Consider the following 24,490-nt stretch of genomic DNA (forward strand, 5'->3'; position numbering starts at 1 on the left):
TTAATAAATACCACAAGCCTTTTTCATCTTCTTACCTTGAAGGCGATGCCATTTCTGCATCGGTTTCATTTATAAGAACTTGCCAATTAGCCTAACAGTCCTTTGACGTCCGCGTCGACAGTTTTTCTTATAGTCCTAATTAAAAGATATTACACAACTTGCTGTTGCATTAAAAAGTATATGATTAATCAAAAACAAATTCAGTGGCGCCACAACCTTTTTAGGTCTGGACTTCAGTTTTCTGCATCTGTTTCACGATCATCATTTATCAATCTAATAGGCAAGTAGGTGAGCAACCTCCTGTGCCCGACACACGCCATCGACTTTTTATTTATGTATGCCGGTTGCGGTGCGCACATAGTCCATTGGTGCACAGCCGGGGATCGAACCTACGATCTCGGCGATGAGAATCGCACGCTAATGCCATGCATATGATTTATCAACTTTTTAAATAAAATCACTAGGCGATAATTCAAAATACATGAAATCTAAATATTAGTCATTGATTACAATGCAACATTGCGTTGCTGTTTAAGCATAAATTAACACGACAGTGACAAATTACAATCGCCTATATGTCGTCATCTTTTTTTTGTAATCAGAGTTAAAAAATAACTTTTAGCTGTGACCTTACAATAAGCTAATAACTTAAACTTGTCGTTGGTATCGTTGATTATAAGGGACCAAAATACACGTGAAGGTCACTAGGATATTCAGAGATCGGATTGACATATCCTCACGACAGTTCGCGTGTCCGTCTTCTAGACATAAAGTGGGTGCTTCCTTTGTTCTAGAGCTTAAACTACCGTCACTCGGTTTGTAATAATTTATTTCGTTATTGACTCTACAATGTATATAAATTGTTGCCTCGTTTAATCTTAGTAGCCTCCAAAATTTGCTAAATTCACTCTTGATTATTTAAATAAGACAAGGCTGTGTTATCATAAAAATAAAACAGATGCTATCGAAAAATCTTTGTTTCGCCTTCAAGTATTGCCATTTAATCCTAAACCATTTTGAACCGGCTATCCGAATATATTATAGAGCAGTGTTGGCCTAGTGGCTTCAGCGTGCGACTCTCAACCCTTAGGTCGTAGGTTTCATCCCCGGCTGTGCACCAATGGACTTTCTTTCTATGTGCGCATTTAACATTAGCTCGAATGGTGAAGGAAAGCATCGTAAGGAAACCGGCTTGCAAAAAGGCGACGGCGTGTGTCTGGCACAGGAGGTGATGACTTACTTGTCTTTTAGTTTGACAAATGATCATGATACAGATATCTGAGACCCAGCGCTATAAGGTTGTAGCGCTACTGATTTATTTTATTTTTATCCTTATATATTAAAACAATAAAACATTACGTTAAAAATATTATTTTATGCAACATTGTAAAACTTTCGCCAAGAGTGATTTGCAAACAATACAAAAGTCAAATACATCTCATTAGCTCGTTCAAGACATTCTTTCTATGTCAGTTTTTAACAATAGTTATTGTTAAAAAGTCTCGAAATCCGGAATTGTGTCTGGCGTCAGGTGATTTTTATTTTCACGTTTATCTTTCTTGTGAATCGAAAAGAGTTTAGTATATATATCAACCATAATAGTTATATTTGAGTCAATTTACATATAATCATTATGAAAACCCATAAAATTCACAAATTTATTACAAATAATGTAATTCTTATATCAATACTAACTCTTATAATAAAAAGTCATTTGTAGTTAAAAAAATTAATTTTTTGACGATCGTTTTAATAATAATCCATTATTTTTATTATTTGTTATCGCTTGTTATGTCCACGTGTTACAGGGATTATTTACAAAAAGAAACCCTTGAAATAGAGACGTGAAACTCCTACCAGATTTCCTTCAAATTACGTAGGCCGATGTTTGGAAAGATTGTTTACGCAAATTGCAAATCGGTACCTAATATACGCCGACCCACTTACCCACGTTTATGTTATAGATCACGGACAACCATGCTAAGTCAGTGAATGTTTATATTTTTTATGGATTTAGTGATTGATAAATTCAGTCCAAAATGTGCCGGTATTCTGTAACTTTCATGCGATATGGATACAGTGTCATATACTGTTCTTGGCCGGTAGTAGTATTGCCAGTAAATTAAAACTAACCATTATAAGGGGAATAATTTGAAGTCATGTCATAATTTAATAATTTATTAAAATGTCTTAATAGTATACATTACTAGTATCTAGGAAATACAGTTCTAGGCTTTCAGCAGCCAAGAAAGGTATGTGGTACTGTACAGTTCTCGACGTTTTGTATGCTGTGTCGATGTAGATCTCTCAGTATTCGTAGTGCTGCTGTCGCAGCCACGGCATCACTATGGCCGTTGGAAGTTACAGTTACATTTAAAAGAGTGGCGGAAAGTTTCTTGCCCGTTCTACGCCCTTCACTTGCGAACTGGTAGTTAATATAAATTTACAATTAATTTAACTTCTTTTCTGACGTTCATAAGTGAACTTGTTTACCTATATAAATAACGTTATTTTGAGTTTGAGTTATTCAATCCTGTTATGTCTATGTTTCCTATTATACAACATAAAACTTCTAAGATTCATAAAATAAAAATATGTGTTCATACCTTAGATCCATAACAGCGTGAAATTTGTGTGATATGGACACTCTCAATGCCAGAGGGCTCGCAAGTGTGTTGCCGGCTATTTACGAATTGGTACGCTTTTTTCTTGAAGGATCCTAAATCGAATTGGTTTGGAAACACTTCCTTAAATAACGATCGTGAATCTGAACGAGGTGGAATTTTGGACTCGTGTCTCGTCGTGCGATGGCGTAAAAAAAATAGTCATAGATGCCTTTTCACATAGTATACAAAGTTAGTTTAAACCTCCAAGTCCGCGGCCTATACCACCACGTAATAATAACTTCGTCGTAGGCCATACTATCAATGTTTAATCGCTTGTCAAACTCCCATAAACTGTGAGATGTAATCATGAGCCTACTGCCGATACCCTGCGGCGGCATTTGTTACACGCTAACGGTCTCTTGACAACTCATCAGTTTCTGTTGAGTGTTTTAATAAATTTCCGGTGTATAATAGAAAACATTTCTTACATACATCATCGAGCATCTTTGTGTGCGATAAGAATTAATTTAAATCAATTTTACTGCGCTCTTTAACCCGTAATGTATTTGTTTTGCATTATTAATTAACTTTGTAAGTTGTTTATATTATGGATTTTATTTGTTTGTTTCTTTCTATTTTAACAGTTCCCGTAGTTTACAAAATACATAAGTGAAAATAAATATAAAGTACGTATTTTGATTAGCTCCTAATCCAGCATTAACCGTATCTATCGTCGTATGCCGATAGATACGGTTAATATATATTTCTATTTTATAAACAAAAGTTAGGTCTTGAAAATATATATTCTGGCTAGCCGTCTCTCGCTGACTTTTTCCTTATCTGAAAGATAAAAGGGGATAGCTAAAGTAAATTTACTAAGAAGCGTTTATTAATTTATTCCGCTTAAACAGATACCTACTCTGTTCTTTTAAATAGCTAACATTATAGGTCATGAATGGAAATAGATGTGGACATATTATAATAATAATAATAGCCTTTATTGCTGTTAAATACATAAAAATTTAAAGTAGGTACCTACTATAAACAATAATAACTAATCGGCAAGCCGGTTAGTTTCTATTTTACAGTTTGTCCTTGGACATAGGCCTCCTCTTAGGTCTCCTCCTCCTCCCCTTCCACTCTTCTCGGTGTCTAGCTTTACGTAGCCACATAGGGCCAACTGTTCTACTTATATTCCCTCCTTACTATTTGTCTTCCGCGTTTTCTTTTGTCATAGCGAGGAAGCCATTCCGTCGCTTTTTTCGATGTGGAATATAATTAAATATTTTAAATAAATTGTCTCCCCACAAAGACCTAATCTTACTTAAGACTTATAAGTAATTTAAACTAATCTAATTTACTAATAAGGATATTTAACATAAGAAAGTAACAAGTCCAATAACACTACTTGATTTAGAACGTAGAAAGATGTGGCCCAATTAATTTGTTAAGATTAAAACTTCGACGACAAGTCAGGTTTTTTAATTGTTTGCCTTCTAGTGAAATACTTAGCAATTGAATTTTAAATCTAGACAAAATATTTAGATACGAAAATAACCCTTGCATATGTTATACACACGATTTTAAATGTGAAGAAATCCGATATTTAAATATAAAACTATATATTGTAATGGTATTGTAAATATTTACAATACCTCACATGAAACAGGAAACTCTATTCCATGAAAATTTCTGACGCCGAACTGTTTGCAGAAATATCTGTTTTCAATTCCATGTTATTTGTAAAATGTACAAAAGGATTGTTCCGTACTAGTTAAAATGAGTGTGAAATTTTAAAGAACTTTTAATAAACCTGTACCGACGTTCCGCGTGAATTGGGTTGAATTTGTAATTCTAATTATAATACTAAAAATATCTTTCTTCAGTGTGTGCAACTTAACTACGTAATTTAATGTCCGATTTTTAAAAGTCAAAGTCAAAATCATTTATTCATATAGGCAACACTTACGAACGTCAAAAAAGAAATATACATTAAATGCTTCTAATTTTACATTTACTGCCAGTTCTCAAATCAAGGTCGTAGAACGGAAGAGAACTACTGACGATAAACTCTCCGCCACTCTTTTTTTCGCCAAGTTTTTGTTGTAAAAAAAAACGTAAAGTATTTAATCCATATATGTAACCGTGAATTCTCAATGTATGTATAAAACTACACTACACTATGCTCACAGAATGAAACAGAGTTTATCCTACAACCCACTAAAGGTCATTTCTAAATAGAAATTAAATATTTCAAAAGCATTAATGTGCATATCATTTAAAAATACCGTTTCCACGTTCCGTTATTCGCAAAATGCATATAGTATCAAGCTATTAGCTGGCCATTAGAGGTCTTGTGTTTATAAACACTGTTAGTACACTGTCGGTTACGATGTCTGACCTCATAGTTACGATTTTAAATCCTGTTGCCCCCAAATGGGACGTCCTGCATCTGATTTATAACTTAAAATTACGTTTACCCAAGGCAAGTTTTCTGTGCCTGACAAATGCCATGAAATGCCGGATTCGTCACTATTTCTTTCAAGACTGTTACAGCTTTGCCGGGGTTCAAACCTACGAACTCTGGGTAGCGAGTGCTTAGTGACTAGGCTAATAATGCATATTTACTCCCCATGCTCTCTCTCCATTATCTCTTCATTCCGTATCGTCTCAAAGGAGTGCAATGTAACGAATTCATGTTTTCATAATTATTTTTAAAACCACATAGGAAATCGCAACATAAAATGACGATGATGAAGATGCGCAGAAGTCGTGTTTAAGTTTATTCTTTCATACATAATATGTAGAAATATCCAAAGTTTTCCCAACCATGGAAAATCTAGTTAGGTACCGTGCAGTTATACAATTAATAATTATGTAATTAGCAATGCATTTTGTCAAAGAAACGATCTGATTTCACACATATATAATCTTGGTGAAGGCTAGCGATTTATCTTTATCCATCCATCTTTCAGATGCAAACGATACTTCATCACAACAGCAGTGGTACAGCTGCTTACACTGGCCGGCTGAAGAAGCGGGAGGTCCATCGAGCCATAACCCTCCATCCTGTAAAAGACCATAGACAGATGTACCGGCTGCATACTTACTTCAAGGTAGTTCTATTTAAAACCTCAAATATATCCTTTTTTCAAGACAAGAGCTTTCATAGTAGGTTGACAACGCACTCGCGATCCTTTTGTTTATGGTTTATAGAAAAATAAAAAACAATAACGTAAAAGTAACTACTAATTTTAAAAAAAATAACGTTTAACTGTCGTAGTTGCAAGTTTTAACAAAGTTATTGTTGAAATTACTCAAGCTCCGAAGTATTTATAAACGAAGAAGGATGCGATATATTACTATATTCAATTATCTGATAGCATTATAATTTTGTACTGCAATTAAGTTTTATTATACAATATGAGTTTAAAGTCACTTGAAAATATCCAAAAGGATACAGCCGTAGGTTTTTAATAAAACCCACAAAATTGTTTATAAAGTATCAGGTTTCCATCTGATATTATTTAATGTTAAATAATTATAAGGCAATGAACTCATCGTGCTCATAAATCGCAATTTTACGAAATTAACCTGAGTGTATAATTATTTAAGATTTGCGCTTTTAGTGATTATTTCAATGGGCTGGCCTTTTAGTATTCCCATTTTAGAAGACACATACATTTAAAAAATTTAAAAACAAAACTATTGGTAGGTTGTTGCATAACTTTTAATTCGAATTTGAGAGACGTTTTCAACTTTTATTTTCTCGGTTCCAGAACTTAAAAATCCAGGATCTTCGAGAATCCACCCTAGACCTTCATAGAGATATCGCGTCATCACTCAAGAAACTAGGCGTGGAGCCAGACCAAGTGGCCGACTACATGCTACTAGAAGGCATACCTCTTTTCCCAGCTAAAATCGGCGAGCCAGGCTATTTGGGTGACAACAATATATTAGGTGAGAATTAGTTCATCAACTTTTTAAATTACGTGCAGTATTCAGACTTCAAAGCGACTAAAAGTTATTTACTAAACTACTAAATTTAACTATTTTAAATACAAAATGATAGAAAAGATCTGGTCGAAATTTACCAGAGATAAATTATTCTCAAGACTATAACATATGTCTGCACCAGGCTTATGGCCAGTTGTCCCACATAAAATTGCGAATGACATTGCTATGATTTCGAAAACAAGAAATTCGTGATCGTAATTTTGCAATTCCAACATTAATGACAATATTTTTTTTCCAACACACAATATACAGTATTTACAATATTCTTAACCTACATAGTAATAATGATAATTAAAAGTGGAAAAATACGTAATTAAAAAATTTAAAAAGTTTGGTCTCTGTGGCAGTGTACCTTTAATGCTGCATTTCTTCGCTGTATTACGATACTTATTCGTTGAGGGAGGAAAGCACCAGACCTAGGCTCACCGGTACTAGCTACCAGGCACCAACTGAAATCTTTAATTAGCGCCTGTACACTAGAACCCCAAGGCCCAAGAGTATCTCCTCTATAGGGATCTTAGATTTGAGCCGTTTTTTATTTTACTGACAATTAAATTATGGTATACTACATTAATATATTTCTTGGAAAGTGTGATAAAAACGAAAACGATTTATTTTCCTAAAAATTGTTATCATATTACGTTATATATGTCAAATCGTTAGTATATATTATCTGTAGTTCGATGGAATTCTATGCGGCGAGGATTACATGAATGTTCAGTCATGCGGGCTACAACGGTTATGTGTACCTATTCAAATATCTTGCTTTAAATAAAATATAGCCTACGTACTGGCAAACGCAATTATTAAGACGTAATTTAAACATAAGCGTATTTTATTTTGTTCGATTATTATTATTAAGTTTAAATCTAGACTGCTGTTTTTATTAACTTTGTACTACTCGAATATCAAGGTCGTCAAATAATCTCCGTTGATTTCCTTATTACCATTATCTTAATAACCATTTAAGATAATTTGTTATTTTTATGTTAAAATTGCCACGACTAGTTGTTGTCGATATCTTTATGGATTAGATTAGAACTATTGTTCTAGTCCTAATAAATTCATCAAAGTGGTTTGAGGGCGACTGCGTGGGCGTGACAAACTACTTTCCCTTCCCTTTGCCTACCTTTATTAACCGACTTTAAAAAAATTAGGTTAGTTTTACCAGTCTGCACACATTCTTGAAATTGGATATTTTTTGGTGATTTATTTAGGGAACACTTAAAGACAATTATTTATAGGAATCTATGCATTTCTGGAGGGAACCATATTATAATATAGGTAAAAATACGTGTGGCACTCGGGGACTGCCGCGGTAAAGCTATTGCATAGCATTTCTTATCAACTTATGCAATTATAATTATTTATTTATTATTATTATGCAGTATTTTTTTTCTTTTATATTAATTCAATCTACCACTCTACCACTCGTCCAGACTCAGACTATCATGCCTAACGCGCATGCACCGGCCGCTTACGCTACGTCACCGATCACGCTAGACCGATGTGAGACGCAGTATGCGTTCTATCCCGCTCAAACGCGTATTAGCCGCACCTATATTAAGTGTGTTAGGTTTGTTTTCGTTACGGAATTTCTTGATTCGGTCGCCGCGCTCAATGGCCGCGATAAAAGCTATGTAATAGCTTAATGTTGACAGGTATTTGATGACGGTTTAATATTTCTAAATTACTTTTATTATTAGTTTTAGTTTCTGTCATAATACAATGATAAAATTGGAAATGGTTTATTTAACGCGTTTAGCAAAGTAAAATTTACTTCTTATGATGACATGTTTAACGGACATAATACGAATTTATTATATTATGTACAATGTACATATAAAGATATTTCGAAAGGCATATACCAGACGAAACGAAGTGTAATTGTATAAATTGTAATTTAACATATTATATTTCCAGGAGCTCCGATAGATTTCAATAGATACAAACCAGAGAACGTGGAAGATATAATTCCGTTTGAGTTTATTAGCAAATCCATTTATTCCACTAGTCATTCAAACCCGAAGAGACGCATCGAGAGTCCACTGAAGGAAGCATTGGATGATGTTATTAGAGAGGTAAGCACATATTTTAGGCAGACAAGACATCAGCTTAGCCTGTATCTTACGTGCCACGAAGTACGGTGCGGGAAAACGCTGGTCTTTCTAGAAATACAAAAAGCTTTTAAGTAAGCCTCTCAGGGTTGTTTATTTGTTAGTAAACCAGTTTCACAGATAACAAAAATAATTATTATATATGTTGGAGCAATCGCGCTACTGTCACCTGTCATTGTAATTATGTCACAGAGCTCATAAATTAACATCGTCAAAGCCAAATCAGTTTAAAACCGTTAACACTTGTGGTTTATTCGACGCTGCGATAGCAATATTGGAAATTTAATTAATTAATTAATATTTATTTTAGCACGTCTATATAATGGTCGATACTAATAGTGATTCGGCCCAATTTATTAGCACTTTAAAACACTTTAAAACTTAAGGACAATGAAGCCATTACAGAATATACTCTAATGTCGAAATTGAAGGTCTGATGCTAGAAAACGAATTTAATAATAAAGGTGTCACCTTTATTTATCCGCAGATCCTGGTCTGAAAATTGCGGTCGTATTTTCTAGTCATTCAGGTTCTCGTTTGCTGCTTTCTCAGCAATCGGACCTTGTCTCGCCCTTCCTGTCGTTCGACGACAATATTTATATAATTTCGTCAGTTACTTGACTTTCTAGCTTCCTTTTTCCACGTGTAATCCTTGAACTTCCTGCACCATTATTTAGGTGCTAGCCTCGTTGCTGTTCAACCTTGTCTTAATCGATTGTCCTCTCTCTCCGTCATATACAAACAAAACTAGAACTCTCTAAAGACTACATTGAATTAATATTTTCAAGCGCATTAGAGTTACGTCCTGTTGTATTAATTCAGATTAATAGGTAGTGGAACTGCTTTTCCGCTTTTCCTACTCCTACTGATGATCACATAACTTCAGGTGGGCTGGCGAATAAGTAAATGGCACAGTATAAACATCTATTTGTTTGGACAGTCATAATATTTTTACAGAGAAAAATTATGCCAGCGATATCAATTCTTTAAACAAATTCATTGTTTTTTTTACTTATATGCACTTTGCATATAAGTAAAATAATACATCAGTGTTCTGCAGCATCCAGATTTTTTATTATTTTAATTCAATCAAGTTCTTCGAGGCCATTAATGCAGCACGGTCGTTGATTTCTCACAATTAATTTCGGCTGAATTTAATAAAATATAAGATGTCTTTATACTTTAAATTCATTTAAATTTTAATTTCAATTAAAAATCTTCTGCTTTATCCTCCTATTAATCAATTTCAGGTTATGGAAATAATAAACGCGCCATCCCGTCAACGAGGCCGTGTCATCGACTTCAATGAGTTGCTGTATGGGTACACTCGTCTGCAGCCGCTACACGGAGTCGACCACGTGTTGGATCTGCTGCTGAAGTACCGAAGATACCGAGGTCGGAAGATGACCGCTGCCGTCCGAAGACATGCGTATCTTCAGCAGAGTTTCACTGGTATGTAGAGGTGGATGCGATTTGATGTTCTTTGATACTTTAAAGTATGTTTAAGTTTCTGTCAATATTCATGAATCATTACAATTAAGCAATCAGTGCTACCAATGTTAACAAAACGTCTTCCCAATTCCAGCCACAGAGATACGCGAACTGCCAATGGGTGAGCCTCCACCGTTCGAGGATCCAGAAATTCTTGAAAAAATACACAGCAAAGATCCTCTAAACGAATACGCGGACTTCGACGAACCGAGCCAACAGCCGGCCGGGTTCCTCGACTTCGGAAAGCTCAACGTCAAGGAAGCTATAGAGAGCGGTCTCATGAAACTACAGAATCTGCCGAACGTCCTCAAATGGTCCGACAACGACTACGAGTACCCAATATACGATAGAAGAATACATTTCATCCTCCCCCTCATGGGGCGACAAGAGATATTCTCCCGCTTCATGAAGAACTACGAAGACGTCGTCCTGAAGAGCGACGAAGCGGTGAGTTTAATTGTAGTCCTGTACCTGGACGTGAAGAACCCGTTGGACTACAGAAACGCCGAGGCGTTAATGGACCACTATAACGACATGTACGGGAAGGATGTGAAGATCGTTCACATGGGCTCGACCACCTTCTCGCGAGGAGCGGGACTCACCGAGGGTCTCAAGCGGTGCGCGAGCGACGACCTCGTGTTCTTCATAGACGTGGACATGATGTTCAATCACGTCACCCTCAGGCGGATCAGGATCAACACAGTGAAATATCACCAAGTGTACTTCCCTATCGTGTTCAGCGAGTACAACCCCGAGGTTGTGAACGGGGACGATTTTAACAAGTTCAAAGATGAGCCGCTCGTGACAAACTCTAACTTGGGTAAATTTGTGGACGAAGTTCCTAAAACCGACCGGGAATTGGCCGATTTGAAGTATAGCAAGGAAATCAATGACGATTTCGGTTATTTCAGGCAGTACGGTTTCGGCATTCTTAGTATTTTCAAATGTGACTTCGAGAGGGTCGGCGGCTTCGACCTGAAGATAAAGGGGTGGGGCTACGAAGACGTCCAGTTCTTCGAGACGTTGATTAAGTCGAATCTGACAGTTTATAGGATAGCGGACGAGAGTTTAGTGCATAAGTTCCATTCGGTGGACTGTGATAAGAATTTAGAGAAGAGTCAGTTTTTGATGTGTCTGGGCACCAAAGCGTCGACGTACGGGAGTGAGAAACACATGACATATTACATGCTGAACCACCCGGAGGTGCTCTGGCCCGAGGGAGGCGAGAAGGGAGCCAGCTAGTACTAGTCTAGGATGTTCGATGTATATTTTGTAATTCAGTATTGTGATTGAGTGCAGGTCAGAGGGAGACTTGGCTTGCGAGACCTTTATAGCTGACGGTCGTCGAGGGCAACTGCGATGGAACATAATAATTATAATTGTACATACTCTGGTGAATTGTATTTTTGTAAGCATTTATCGTAGATTTAAAATGTTCCTAGAAAATATTTTACGAGAAGGCAGTTTTAATTTACTTAATTTACTGATATAAGATGTAGGAATAGTGTATATATTTTCAATTAGGAGCTATAGAACAAAAAATCTATTTTAGGAAGTAGCTATAATTGTTGAATGTCTGAATGTTTTTTTTATAAAAATCATACAAACTTTTATATGGGGTCCAGTGTGTTAGTACATAAATGTTTTTTGAAAATAATTGACCAAAATACAAAACAAAGCAGTCTTATTTTCTTCATCGAGGTTAAAAATACTAGGAATTTTCCAGTAAGACAGTCACTAAAAGTCATGAGTTAGAAGTAAACGCGATTTTATACGTATTGGGTACATTTTTAATACTCAATCAGTTGTTACCTTTCGCACTAAACATTACCGTAAATTATAATTCAACGAGTATTAATTTTGTTGTCAATAATGATTTCATATATTTTATTGATAATAGGTTATTTTCGGAACAATACGGTCTTTACATGGAATATATATTTTAATCTGGTGTGTTACAAACAGGATGATAGATCTTTATGGTTTTAGAGCAATTAAATGAACCTAATTTAACACTTGAAAAATACCGGAATATATTTATTATATATAAAAATAAAAATCTACTAAATAAATAAAGATAATATACGTTCATTAACACGAATGATGAACTATTTTTGTAATATACAGGAATATTTATATATAGTCAAAATAATGTATTAAATGGCAAGTGCCTGAAAGTCGTGCTCACGAAGTGCCAATTTAATTTTAAGTAGCAAATAAACCTAATAATGTATGTGGATATTTTTGTACATGGTATTTTAATTTTGTATGATATTATATGAAAATGAGCAATATTAAATAATAATCATTTATACAGTCTTTTGTTACCCTAAGTGATACTTCAAGTAAATTTGATTGAAATATAATTCGTTTACTGCAATGTCACAATGAGTGTGAAACATTCATTTTGCCTACAGTCTGTACTAGGCGTTATCAAAACGAAATCATGCTGTTTGCCAAGCATACCTATAACCCTATTTTGGCCCATGTTTGAGGATTTATTGCACATAAAACCGCATAAAGTGAAATTATAAATGTAGTTATTTAGCGGTACGTGTACAAATAAAAGGAAACGCCTTAAAAGTGCAAACTTTTTTATAATCTTTGAAATTTAATAAATTGTTTTATTGGTTTAGCTTTACTTCTTTTAACGCTTACTACTATATAAAAATCTTCATACAATTCACACAGCCCTTGTTATAACAATGTACCAGCTTATTTGCAAACTAAATGGAGGTGAAGTGTGTCCATGTAATCAACGATGTCTAAACAATAACTGTAATTAAGACAATTCATAACTTTCTCGTAATTACCTTTACGTCACATAGGTGCCGCCATTATCTCGTAGTGAATTATGTAACGCTGCATTATGTCCGAGATTTAAGCGATTAGTCGTGGGATTGTGTTTCATAATGATCAAAAGATGGTAGCGTCCAAGTGGGTCGGTTGCGGCTTAGAGAGTAGCGGGCGTTCGACTTCGCTGTAGCGTCCGTGAAAAACTCCAATTCTAAGCCCAGAATATATGAGCTCAACATATTTTCTTGTTAGTTGATTTGTTTCCATTCTTATTCAATCCGATTGCGTTCTTGATTTGATTTCAATGAAGAAAATATTTATGGGAAAATATTGTACAAAATGACATAGTCAATAAAGTTTAGGGCTATCTATGATTTAAATTATTATTTCAAGTCCCAAATTCTTTGATTTACATAAATTCGATGTCCAATTCGTTTGTCAAAGTCTTTGTTCCACGGATAGAAATGTGTGCAAGTCAATAAAAGGTGCTGTAAGGTTTTTGACGAGATACGCAGCAGAAAAATTTCTAAGAATTCTGTTAAAACATGTTTAGTCCATTGAATTGTTACATTTGCTGAACATTTGTTTGACGACGCAATTTTATTTATGTAGGGGGGGTCAATAAAAGGTTAAACCCAAGTTTGTGGGGTTGGAGCCCTTGTCCGCCGGCATAATTTTTTTAAATTTAATTAATTGTAAACGCTGTTGCAGCGCTCCAAAGTTGACCGGGTTCGTCAATGCTCATGACAAGCCGGACAAAACAACATTTTTACCTTACTTTTATGATCTCTCGTTTACTTTAAACAAATTTTCGAAATTTTTTGTTCAATTCCAACAATTTTACTTATTTATTAAATATAAAAATTATAGAGGAAAATCATTACAAAGAGATCTACAAAATTGTCCTGACATAAATATTATACTTATAACTTTTTGGATTTATGATAAAAAGTCACACAGACAATTGTAGGCGTTTTGCGGTGAAAGCGGTTTGCTACAAAATATGTCCTTCCAAATATTTTGTACGATAGATAGTTTGGGAGATATAGCCAAAAACGTGTTTTCACCTCTTTTTCCAAGATGGCGGCCGGAGGACAAGGGCGCCAACCGCACAAATTTGGGCTTAAGCTTTTATTGAACCCCCTACATGTCCCATAAATAAAATTGCATCCTCTAACAAACGTTCAGTTTGGCCCTCAAATTCTCAATTTCAATTTCAATGGACTAGTTTAGTATATGTCTTTACTGACATGTCATAAGTGTACAATATGTTACCTATGTGATTAAATGTTTTTTTTTTACTTTTTTATATTGTATATTTTTAAAATGTTTAATGGGAAATTAATGTATTTCTTACACTTGAAACTTAAAATCGCGTGTTGCATGGCTTATAACGATCTCGAGATGAATCTTTCATCGCTAAAAAACGCGCATTTGCAACAGTACAAAGTTGAAGAAATCTCAGTATTTCTCTACTCGAAATGTTTCAGGTCAAGTGTGTTTCGAGTGTTTGAAAGTTATGTTCGCTTGGACACTACGATTGAGACATAAATTAGGAAAAACAGCTTCTTATTCACTTTTTTGAATCTAAAATTATTCGAAAGAATCATTAAAATTTCGGTAGTGATATTATTGTAGAAGAAAAATTCAGTATCTAAAAGCAATACACATCCATCAGAAATCTTTAGATTGCCATCTCTTTCATCATAAAAGGAGTTTTAAATGAATCTAGGTATCCCTATATGCAATATTTAGATTACTCGTTGAGAACATCTTTAACATCTTTTCTGTTGACGTTCATGTATGTGTACAGTGTACTTGGGTTCCTTTATGAATAAACTTATTTTAAGTTTGAGTTTGAGTACAAACCCAGAATCGTATTAAAAATCAACAACGTTGAGGTGAAAAAAGAAGAAAAAATAATCAATACGGTGTCCAAATGTATTTATTTTTTTGAAAAAATAAAAAAAACAAACTTACAAATAAATTATACTAGTCTTAAAAATAGGTAAACTATACAAAACAAGAGTCGCTCCCAGCGGTAAGCCACTTCGATTCTGTCAAACTGACGGAATCAACCAGCAAGTTGAGTCTGTCAGTCATGGCAGCAGCAACGACTGGCTGACCGCTGAGTAACCCGTGAGCGTGCACAGTCGCAAGCGTTGGCCAGGTGTGGTGGGCCAGCCGACGCCACCTACATTGTACGTAGTCATCGACCAGATTTTATTTACATTCGAGCCGGGCGAGCTCGAATAGGAACGCTTAAGCGTTCGGATCATTGGTCTGAATTAGTAGGGGGCGCCGTAGCTTCCGGAAGGAGTGCCATATGAGGAGGATGGACCGGAGGGGTAGCCGCCACCGGATGCTGTCTGCTCAAATTGCGCAACTTGGATAGCTTGACGGACTCCCTCTAGGTTGATGCCAACAACGCGGCCGCCACCGTGGGGAACGCCGTAGGATGACGATGGGACGCCATAAGATGATGAGGGGACTCCGTAGGAGGAGGAAGGAGCGCTGCCGCCGAATCCTGATCCAGATCCAGAAGAGGCTTCTTCTTTAAGAAGGATTTGACGGATTTGTTCAAGAAGACCAGCATCGACGTTTTGGCCCTCTGAGGTTTGGTAACCCGAGGAAACAGCGCGGTAGCTGCCTCCACCACTAAGACTGGATCCTCCGTGGAAACTACTGCCTCCAGAGGGACGGTTGTAGTTGTAGCCCCCTGGGGCCTCGGCGCTGGCACACGCCACCAAAGCCAGGGCTATGCACTGTTGAAAAAAAAAAAACAATTTGTTAATTCGACTATTCAAAACAGTTTTTGATGCTTTCTTTTTATAAGTAATTTAATATGACAATTGTACAATAATTGGGAAACAATGTAGCCATTCCTCATTTATTGTTTCAACTTTCTCGTAGAAATTTGCTTAGTAATTTGCATCTAGTATGTAAATATTGTGTTATTCAATAACGTTGCGTCAATATTAGCGATGTTAGTAGACGTGCAACGCATTCCCTAATATGTAGTTTGTCTATTTGACTAGCTACTGTGCATTTACACCTTTTGTGTAACATTTTGATGCTTGTTGAATAGCATCCAAAGATTAATTTAAAAAAAATGTGCGACCTTGTTTGTGAACGCCTGGAGCGGAATGAAAATTAGTCAGGGTAGATTGTGCCACAAAAATTCTAGTCCTTGTTAATTCCCAAATTTAATGTGATATAAAATAATGTACTTTTTCATTTGTAAAATAATGTATTTACTTACATAAAAGCATCGACATAAATTACGAAGGCGCTAAAATTCACACGCAATAATGTGGCGCCAGCTTTTAACTTTGCATACAGTTATTAAGATTAATGACCAGATGTGCGATCGACCGTTTATGAAATGTTAAAATACAGTAAATGGATGATTTATATCCATCTGTCGTATCGCTTTAATTTAATTAAGTAAATGTGTTGAGCTTCCAATGGCGATTAGAAATTTAGCGAAACTTTCAAGCTATAAAAATTCGCGAATATAAATAAAAATAGCATTATAAATTGGAGTGAAAGTCGCATCGTGGGTCAAAATGTCAGAAGTTAGAGACATCGTTACGTCATCGACATCGCGATCTTAACGAAAGGTTATTCTACCGTGAGAGAGGTGTTTTCAAGATAGCATCATTAGCTTTTTGTGCAAAATCTATTACGGGTCATGTGTCATTAAGAAGTCTTTTATGAAATGATGAAGCGTTACGTCTGACTCTATGTATCTTTATGCACGTAAATCAAACTTACTCAGTTTTAAAATATTTATAGTTAAATGGTAATAGATGGAGAAATGAGGACTCATTTTGAACGAGTAAATATATAAGTTATTTGTCGTAGGATTTCTCTCATTATTTAAGCTTTGTGTCTAGATTTTCTGCTTCCGTTACAACCGGAAGTCACGTTGGACATTTAGATCTGCAAGACTATTTGATCCCAGGTAGAATGTTTAAGGACTTTCTATTCTTATCCACAGTACATACTTATAAATAAATGTATCGTATATATTTAAATACAATACGATATTAATATTATCAAATAGCGTTTTTATCTAATATAATGCTATCGTTAAAGGTCCTTTGCACGAGAAACTTCTAACTGTAAAGATAATTCCATACATGCAACTGGCAATAAAAAAAACTATGTCAATTACCGCGAATTCTAATCATATGACTACATTTAAATCGAATCACGCACAAGACAATCGTGTTTAGAATCGATTCTGGATTACGACATCAGTTATCTTTGATGATGACCGAATGCTTTTTATTGTGTAGCCACCATTTTTGCGCTTTCTTCTGGCGAAAAAAGACATGACTTAATCACAATGTAATGTATTTAAAATTTAAACAAATTTATTTATTTCTACCGGCTATATCTTGTTAATGAGGTCCTATACGAACATCTGACCCCTCAGTTAAGAGAAATTTGTCCACGTATTAAGTACTTACTACCACTTAAATGCCAGGAATGCTTTTGCTAGCTTAATTAATATAATTATTAATTCCAAGTCTTATTGTGTTGAGCTGGAAAATGATTAAACTTAAATTGTGCAAATAAATGACCTCCGACCTGCATTACCCAAGCGAAAGGTGTACCGTGATTATCTTAGATTTATACGGAATAATTTATTCCTTACACAATCTATATACGCACAATTACATGCGTCGTAAATGCACGAAAGGGATTGTCTAACAACAGTTTCAAGCATAATATATATATCACGGTAAACGATGAACCTAACTGAAAAAAAACTTTTGGACTGATTTATAATAATTGAATAATAATCAAACATAATAATAAATGGAAAAAGGTAATACTAAAAATGGGAGAATAATAAGGCATTAATTTTTAAATATTGTAAACTATGATTTTTCATTTTGAATAAATAGATATTTTTGCAATAGAGAGAGTAAAAAATCTTTTGTTTATGCAAGATCTAAAGCCATTCACGAAAACGACATTGATTAATGGTGTGCGAACCTAGATTTAAATCTCAATTGTTCAAATGTCAAATATAGATTAATATCTTATGAAAAACGTGTAAATGCATTATTTCAAATCTTGATAAGAAGTGGAGACACTTGAATTAGTTCAGTTCCCAGGATTTCAATTACTCGAACTTTTGCTTTACGTATATTTCAGAACTGATTATTATTTTTTTATATATCATTTATGTTGTCCCACATTTGTGTCTTACTCCAAGAATATTTTATATTTTAGTAGTAAATGGAAAGCATAAAACAATATAAAAGTTAGAGGCTTTCAGTGAGGGCTTTTCATTCGGTTCTGAAATGAACGTATGATTTGTACAATAAATCATTATTATTTGTACTCAACCAATAAACTATATTTGATTTAATAAAATCCATATTTAATAAAATATATCAAATTAAATATGAACACGAATGAAAAGCCCAACGTTCGGAAATCAAGGCATTCCATTTTCAAATTTGTGACGCGCTTTTCACATTGATTTCTGAACTTCACTGATCACTTCACTTCACTTCACTACACTTACCGCTACGAAGGCTTTCATGGTATAAGATGGGGTCACTGCGGTTCGTGAAGAACTTGTGTGATGCTCCTACCGTGTCAAACGGATATATAGTAAATGTGCGGACGGTGGGGCGGAGAAAGGATAGATTGTGCAAGTTAGGGAGATGCAGCTAGTGTTAATCTAATTGGAGGAAGATTTTGGTGATCGATTGCTGATGATTTTGAGTTTAGGTTAAACTTTGATGCATATTGTGGTTTCAACAATTGTTTTTCGTAGTTTATGCGAAGAAGTTTTCATTGTCCTGGTTGAAAATATCGCCGTTTGTTTTTTGTTAGCATAGCAAGGTCGGCATAATAAATATCTTATATGAAATTTGAGGATAAAAAATATATTCAATTTATTGCATTAAAACGAAGATGTTTTAGAAGTTAATATAGAAACTCGAACATATTTCGCGTATCAAGTTGTAAGTTTATTGCGATTTTTAATACGTTCAATCAATATGAATCGGTATCGTGAGCCATGACAATCTGTTTAGAGGATATTTTTTTCGGTAATCCTAAAGCAACGATATCTATCTGTAGGCACATGTATTTTGTTAATGTTAATTTTCTACTTAAATCAATTGATAGAAAGACTAAGACACATAACTTTAAATCCTTCCTAGTTACTTTATCATAAATACAGTTCGATTCATACTTCAAGACGATGTTAAAACTAAATAAATATCTCTTTTATCTATTGTATCTCTAAAAGAGTAAGTATGGAGTTTCTTGTCCATTCTTCTCCATATAAAACAACCTTTTACAAGTTAGTCATTTTTTTCATATTTTTAACTAGTAATTTTGACTTTCAAAAGTGCCCTTACAAAAGGCCTAATTGAAATAAATGATTAAACTTTGACTTTATTTGGTCTTCACATACCTGAAAATATCTGTAGTACTTTCGCGCAAATAAGCAAAATATGTAATCATAATATTCTTATGCCTTGCACCATAACCAAGAAGCAACATTGGCACATTAGTAAGTGATTTTATTGTAATTTTTACATTCATGGACATATAGATTTCAAGTAATTTATCTCAATTATTCATAATTCACTGTGCATCTACGCAATCGTATATTTGCCAATCTCACAGAATAGTAAGCCATAGATCAAAAATGTTTTTTTTATACTCGCATTGGCATGTCGTAGTCTATTGCTCATGATTTATGAACCTGTATCAGACATCGAAAGGGTAGCTGGCAAAAAATGGAGGACTAAAAATAAAATAGGGTGGAAAAGTTGGAGGAGGCCTTCTCCAACAGGAATCTTAGAGTAATAAAATTCTATATATATTTATTTGTGTATTTTTTTTTGTTACAGGTGGCAGACGGGCAGGAGGCTCACCTGATGTTAAGTGACACCGCCGCCCATGGACACTCGCTCTGCACTTGCAGCGAATGAAACTGTTGTAGTCGCTATTAATACACATTGATTTTCAAGGATCGGTAAAGAATATAAATACAATTATTGAATACTTTTTAGTGCAATCTAGGTTTTTTGTGAAAGTTTTAAAGACAATTTCTAGATGCCAGCATTTAAATACTTTGTCGCATATAACACACACCAAGTGGCGTATGTTTCAAAACAGTTAGTATCATCTTTTTTCAATCCTCGACCAGCAGGCAAGAAGCAGCTTAGAAGCTGAAATGTAGATAAGAATAAAACATTCACAAGTTACATTAGTTTGAATAGTTTTAAGCTTTGTTTTGTTCTTATGTTAGTAAACAACAAACTAATTATGTGTGTTGTCACGTTTATTTAATTTTTATGGATTATGGTAATCAATGTTTGGAATTTTCTTTCAAAATAGTCGTTGGACTCAATATTTTGAAACTATGATTAAAAATTCGAAGTATATGTGTAAAAAATTTGATCTTTATTATTTGTAATTGGTAAGAAAGTTTCGTGGGTCAGACATTTCTGCGTTTCTTCTTGCTAATTTCTTGCAATAAGTAGGCCACTATCCATTATTATTTACTGATTATTGTTTTACCAAAACCAAGCGTGAAACCCACGTCATTTGCATTAACCACTAAGCGCATTTAAAACTACATCCCCACCCTTTACCCATCAATATTTGACAGTAATGCGTTTTCTCAGTAGTGTTTGTATTTTTTTATTTTAAAGTTTTTTTGTAACATAAAAATTATTTCGTAAGTGGTCAATAAATGTTATTACTTTTGCTATTACGTGGTGAGCATCCGATATGGTCCTATGTCGGGACAAGGTCAGTGTTGCACAAAATATTAGTATTCACGTGGCAAACTTTAAAAAAATAGCCGTTAGATTATTCGATTTGCGTACGGAGCCTTCAAGGATTAGGGTATTTCTATCTAATGGAAAAAATGAGGGCTGTTTAAATTTAGGCAAATGAGACGAAGTCACAATGATTACTAATTTGGCTGTAACACAATCATTAGCGGACGTTACTTTCAGATTAAACCGCCTTTGCGAACACTTCACTTTGGAAGTTGTTCACCTTGTTTAAAAAGAATATATTTAACTTGACTAGTGATAAACGTGTACATTTTAAATAATACATATATATGCGGTTTATGTTAAAAAACTTAATCAGAGAAAAAAGTCTTCAAAACGTTTTAGATATCGATAATTTTTTACTCGTAATTTGATGTATATTTTAAATTATAATAAATGCTAAACTTTTAGATGAAGAAACGATGAACGTAAGGAAATACTACATAATAATTGCAATTCTCTTTTTGGTCGGATGTAAGTAATTTATAAGACAATTATAGGCTTCGCGAGTCATTTGTTTGTAAAAAGGTTAATAAAACAGTACTCTTCACAAAAATCCATGTGTTCTCTTTTCCCCAAGTGAGCATTTTCACAATATTCTACCAAAATATTAATATAATGAAAATTAATTGTTTTTTTATGATAATTCACAGACGTGATTAAATTTCTGAATATTAAATTTTATTATCCTCAACAATTCGTTCTTATGAATATTTAGTATAGAAATTGTTGGTGAGATCTCTTACGCAATATAATAATCGTTTGTCGAAGACTAAAGGCTAGAGTAGAATTTACCACCTTTCACGTGAATTCCGAAAGTTTGTTTAATTGTTATTGATATTATACATCTAACTAAGAAGTTAATATTTGCGTAAAAGAGAGAATCACGTTGGAATACAAATATTACTACCATTTTTTATATCTCCGCGGCAGTTTTGACAAAATTGGAAATGATAATACATATTAATTAATTATGATTATTTAGGTTTTGCAGTTTCAAGATTGTTAACAATATATTACGAGTACACACGGGTACAGAGACAAGTATATAATACACACAAATACAGAGCCAACCTTCGTTAATTTTTGAAGCAATGAAAAAAATAATGACGTTAATAAATAAGTTTAAACATCTTTAGCAAGGAAAAAAATAATGAGGTTAATAAATAAGTTGTGCTTGTGTGGTCATCACGTCACTATAAATGATGAAAAGTTATCGATTTCCATGTAATAGATTTGCTCCAAGGCTTTTCAATATAGTTGTTAGCCGCTCACTCTACAACTAATGTCAATGGATGAGGTGATTGTAAACTTACTGCACGGGCGATGATTTCAAATCACACGAAGGATAATATTTGCCATCTGTTCTCTTACATCGTTTCTTGGCATAGCATTTTGAGGGTATCCCGATCGGCTCTATTATAATTAACATTATAGCAAGTTCTCCTCTGGTAGGTTGCGAAGTTTTTTGATGGCTACATGTTTTAAAAGGTATTCATAAAATATTCTTATTTGCACAGTCGGTAAACATGTTTCATGTTTAGATGGTTAAGTATGGTCACATATTACTCGATTTAACATATGCATTGGATGCTGCAATCTAAGTATCATACTCGAGCAATGGAATCGAGGTTATCAGAGAACGAATGTTTGGTTCAAACTACTAAGGAAAATCACTTTAATTCCTTGATTCTGTACTAGCATAGAACCTGACTTTAAAATTTTGCTTTCTAGCGTATTATGAGAACACAAACGTTTGCTATAGGCACTGCATTTAAATCAGATCGTAATTTCTTACAGTACTTGACTTAACACTCTTAGATTGCTTTGAAAACATTTGGGTTGATGGTAGTGCAAATATAAAAGTATATAAACACAAGAAAATAAAATCAGAGAGAATTTTGAACTACATATTTGTACTTTTTTATCAGTTAAATGATCGATTCAAATAATAATAATGTTTTCTTCTGTATTTTACTTTTAATAGTAATAACACCAATGTTATCAGTTATATGGATTAGAATTATTATTAAACACGTCGAATGAACATCTTTCTATGGGAGCAGTGAGGTCGCTCCGTGAAGCCTGCGAAGTAGGAAACTTCTGAGCTTCTGTAAGGAGCCAGGACTTTAAGCACAACGGTCCAAATGAGCGTCTAAGTGCAGAAATTAAGTCCACACTAGATACATATACGTATATACATTTTTCTGGTCTAGAGATTAAGAACGTCAATTATATAAATTAATAATCTTCCGGTGACCTAATCATTATTTATCTCTAACCGCAACTTCGAAATGAGATGATAATTGTTTGCAATATATTGCATGCGTTTTTCGTCATTCTCTTGATGTGCAGTTGCAGACTTTCGAAACAGATGTTTATCCATTTTGACGATTTCAAGGCCTAGTTTCAGTTAGGATACCACTGTAACCATACCAACGCAGATTGTTTTCTGAAATTTTTTAGCAATATCATATTAAAAGTAAATTTTCCATTATAGAAAACTATCTTTCCATCTTCTATCACATCACTGGGATGTAGGCCCCCACTGGCATACACAGTGCACCAAGTTTTAAGACTGGTCATATAAATATTAACTATAGTTATTAGTTAACATACACAACTATAGGCTGATTAAACATTTTAATTTAAGGTACACGGTATACAGAAGTATCTTGCGATCAATTCAAAAGTCAAGATAACTATTTGTCAATTTGTAAAACTTCTCTTCGTTTATTTAGTCCTTTAAAAAAGTTAACACTATAATCAAAACTAGATTGCAATCTCCTACATGTATGAAATAAATCAAGCGTATCAGTTACGAATTAAACAAAACAAATATGACAGTGTAAGACTTTTACTTAAAAAAAATGAAAGATCGTAATACAAATCTTATCAGTACTCAAATGTAAATTTATAATATAAGTAATAGCTTTAGTAGCGAGGTTATATTCGTTTAAAAAGATTTAATTTAAAGTGAAGTACTCGTGTAATCCAAAGACTTCTACAAATTAATAATAATAATTTACAAATAATTACAGGTCAATGAAGAAACTAACGTGTCAGTAAAGAAATAGGAGTTGTGTAATCAATGGTTTACTATAAAGCTATCACATATAATAACTGTAATTATTTACTTTTAACCTTGGTGTATATAAAAATAAAGTAAATATACCTTTCACCTAAACATTACTTAATTTACTTGAAGGAATATTATAACGTATGGTATACGATACGATGGCCATCTGTCAGACATTTCGAATTGTCCAGAACTTTTTATAACTGAAAATTATGATATTTGTTTTTTACTTTATCGTATAAAGAAGTAGTAAATTCGATTTATAATTTCATATAGTTTTAGAAAAGCATAAAATTTAGTTATATTAAATTTATACGCGATATGCGGAAATCATTAAAAATAATTAATTATTTCTGATAAAAATACATAAAAACGATGTTATTTTAAATAATTTAAATCGTGTATCGTATGATTTAAAAACTTTACGCTTAATAAAGATACTTAATTGTGAACCTTGACCTATTGCTCTTCGTAATTTGCATACACCTTTTAGTTTTGTGTAAATACACCAGACCGGATGTACGGACATACATACAGAAAAAAACTATTGAACCA

The 24,490-nt window shown here is 34.0% G+C and overlaps 2 protein-coding genes across 2 annotated transcripts in view; one reads left to right on the forward strand and one right to left on the reverse strand.

The window, feature by feature from the left end:
* LOC125050702 (chondroitin sulfate synthase 1) overlaps positions 1–12,543 on the forward strand; it is a 38,712-nt gene extending 26,169 nt beyond the window's left edge. The window contains exons 2-6 of the mRNA XM_047650708.1: positions 5,582–5,722; positions 6,386–6,566; positions 8,547–8,704; positions 9,991–10,192; positions 10,326–12,543. Of these exons, the coding sequence (XP_047506664.1) occupies positions 5,582–5,722; positions 6,386–6,566; positions 8,547–8,704; positions 9,991–10,192; positions 10,326–11,473 (1,830 nt within the window). The 3' untranslated portion in view covers positions 11,474–12,543. The remainder of the gene's footprint in view (positions 1–5,581; positions 5,723–6,385; positions 6,567–8,546; positions 8,705–9,990; positions 10,193–10,325) is intronic.
* Positions 12,544–14,954: 2,411 nt separating this feature from the next.
* On the reverse strand, positions 14,955–18,702 carry LOC125050629 (pro-resilin). The gene is made up of 2 exons (XM_047650588.1): positions 18,576–18,702; positions 14,955–15,792 (listed from the first exon to the last, which is right to left on the reverse strand). Exons 1-2 carry the CDS (start codon positions 18,591–18,593, stop codon positions 15,316–15,318), a joined length of 495 nt encoding a protein of 164 aa, XP_047506544.1. The 5' UTR covers positions 18,594–18,702; the 3' UTR covers positions 14,955–15,315.
* Positions 18,703–24,490: the final 5,788 nt, after the last annotated feature.

The sequence above is a fragment of the Pieris napi genome, chromosome 6, assembly GCF_905475465.1.
Source record: "Pieris napi chromosome 6, ilPieNapi1.2, whole genome shotgun sequence".
NCBI lineage: Eukaryota > Metazoa > Arthropoda > Insecta > Lepidoptera > Pieridae > Pieris > Pieris napi.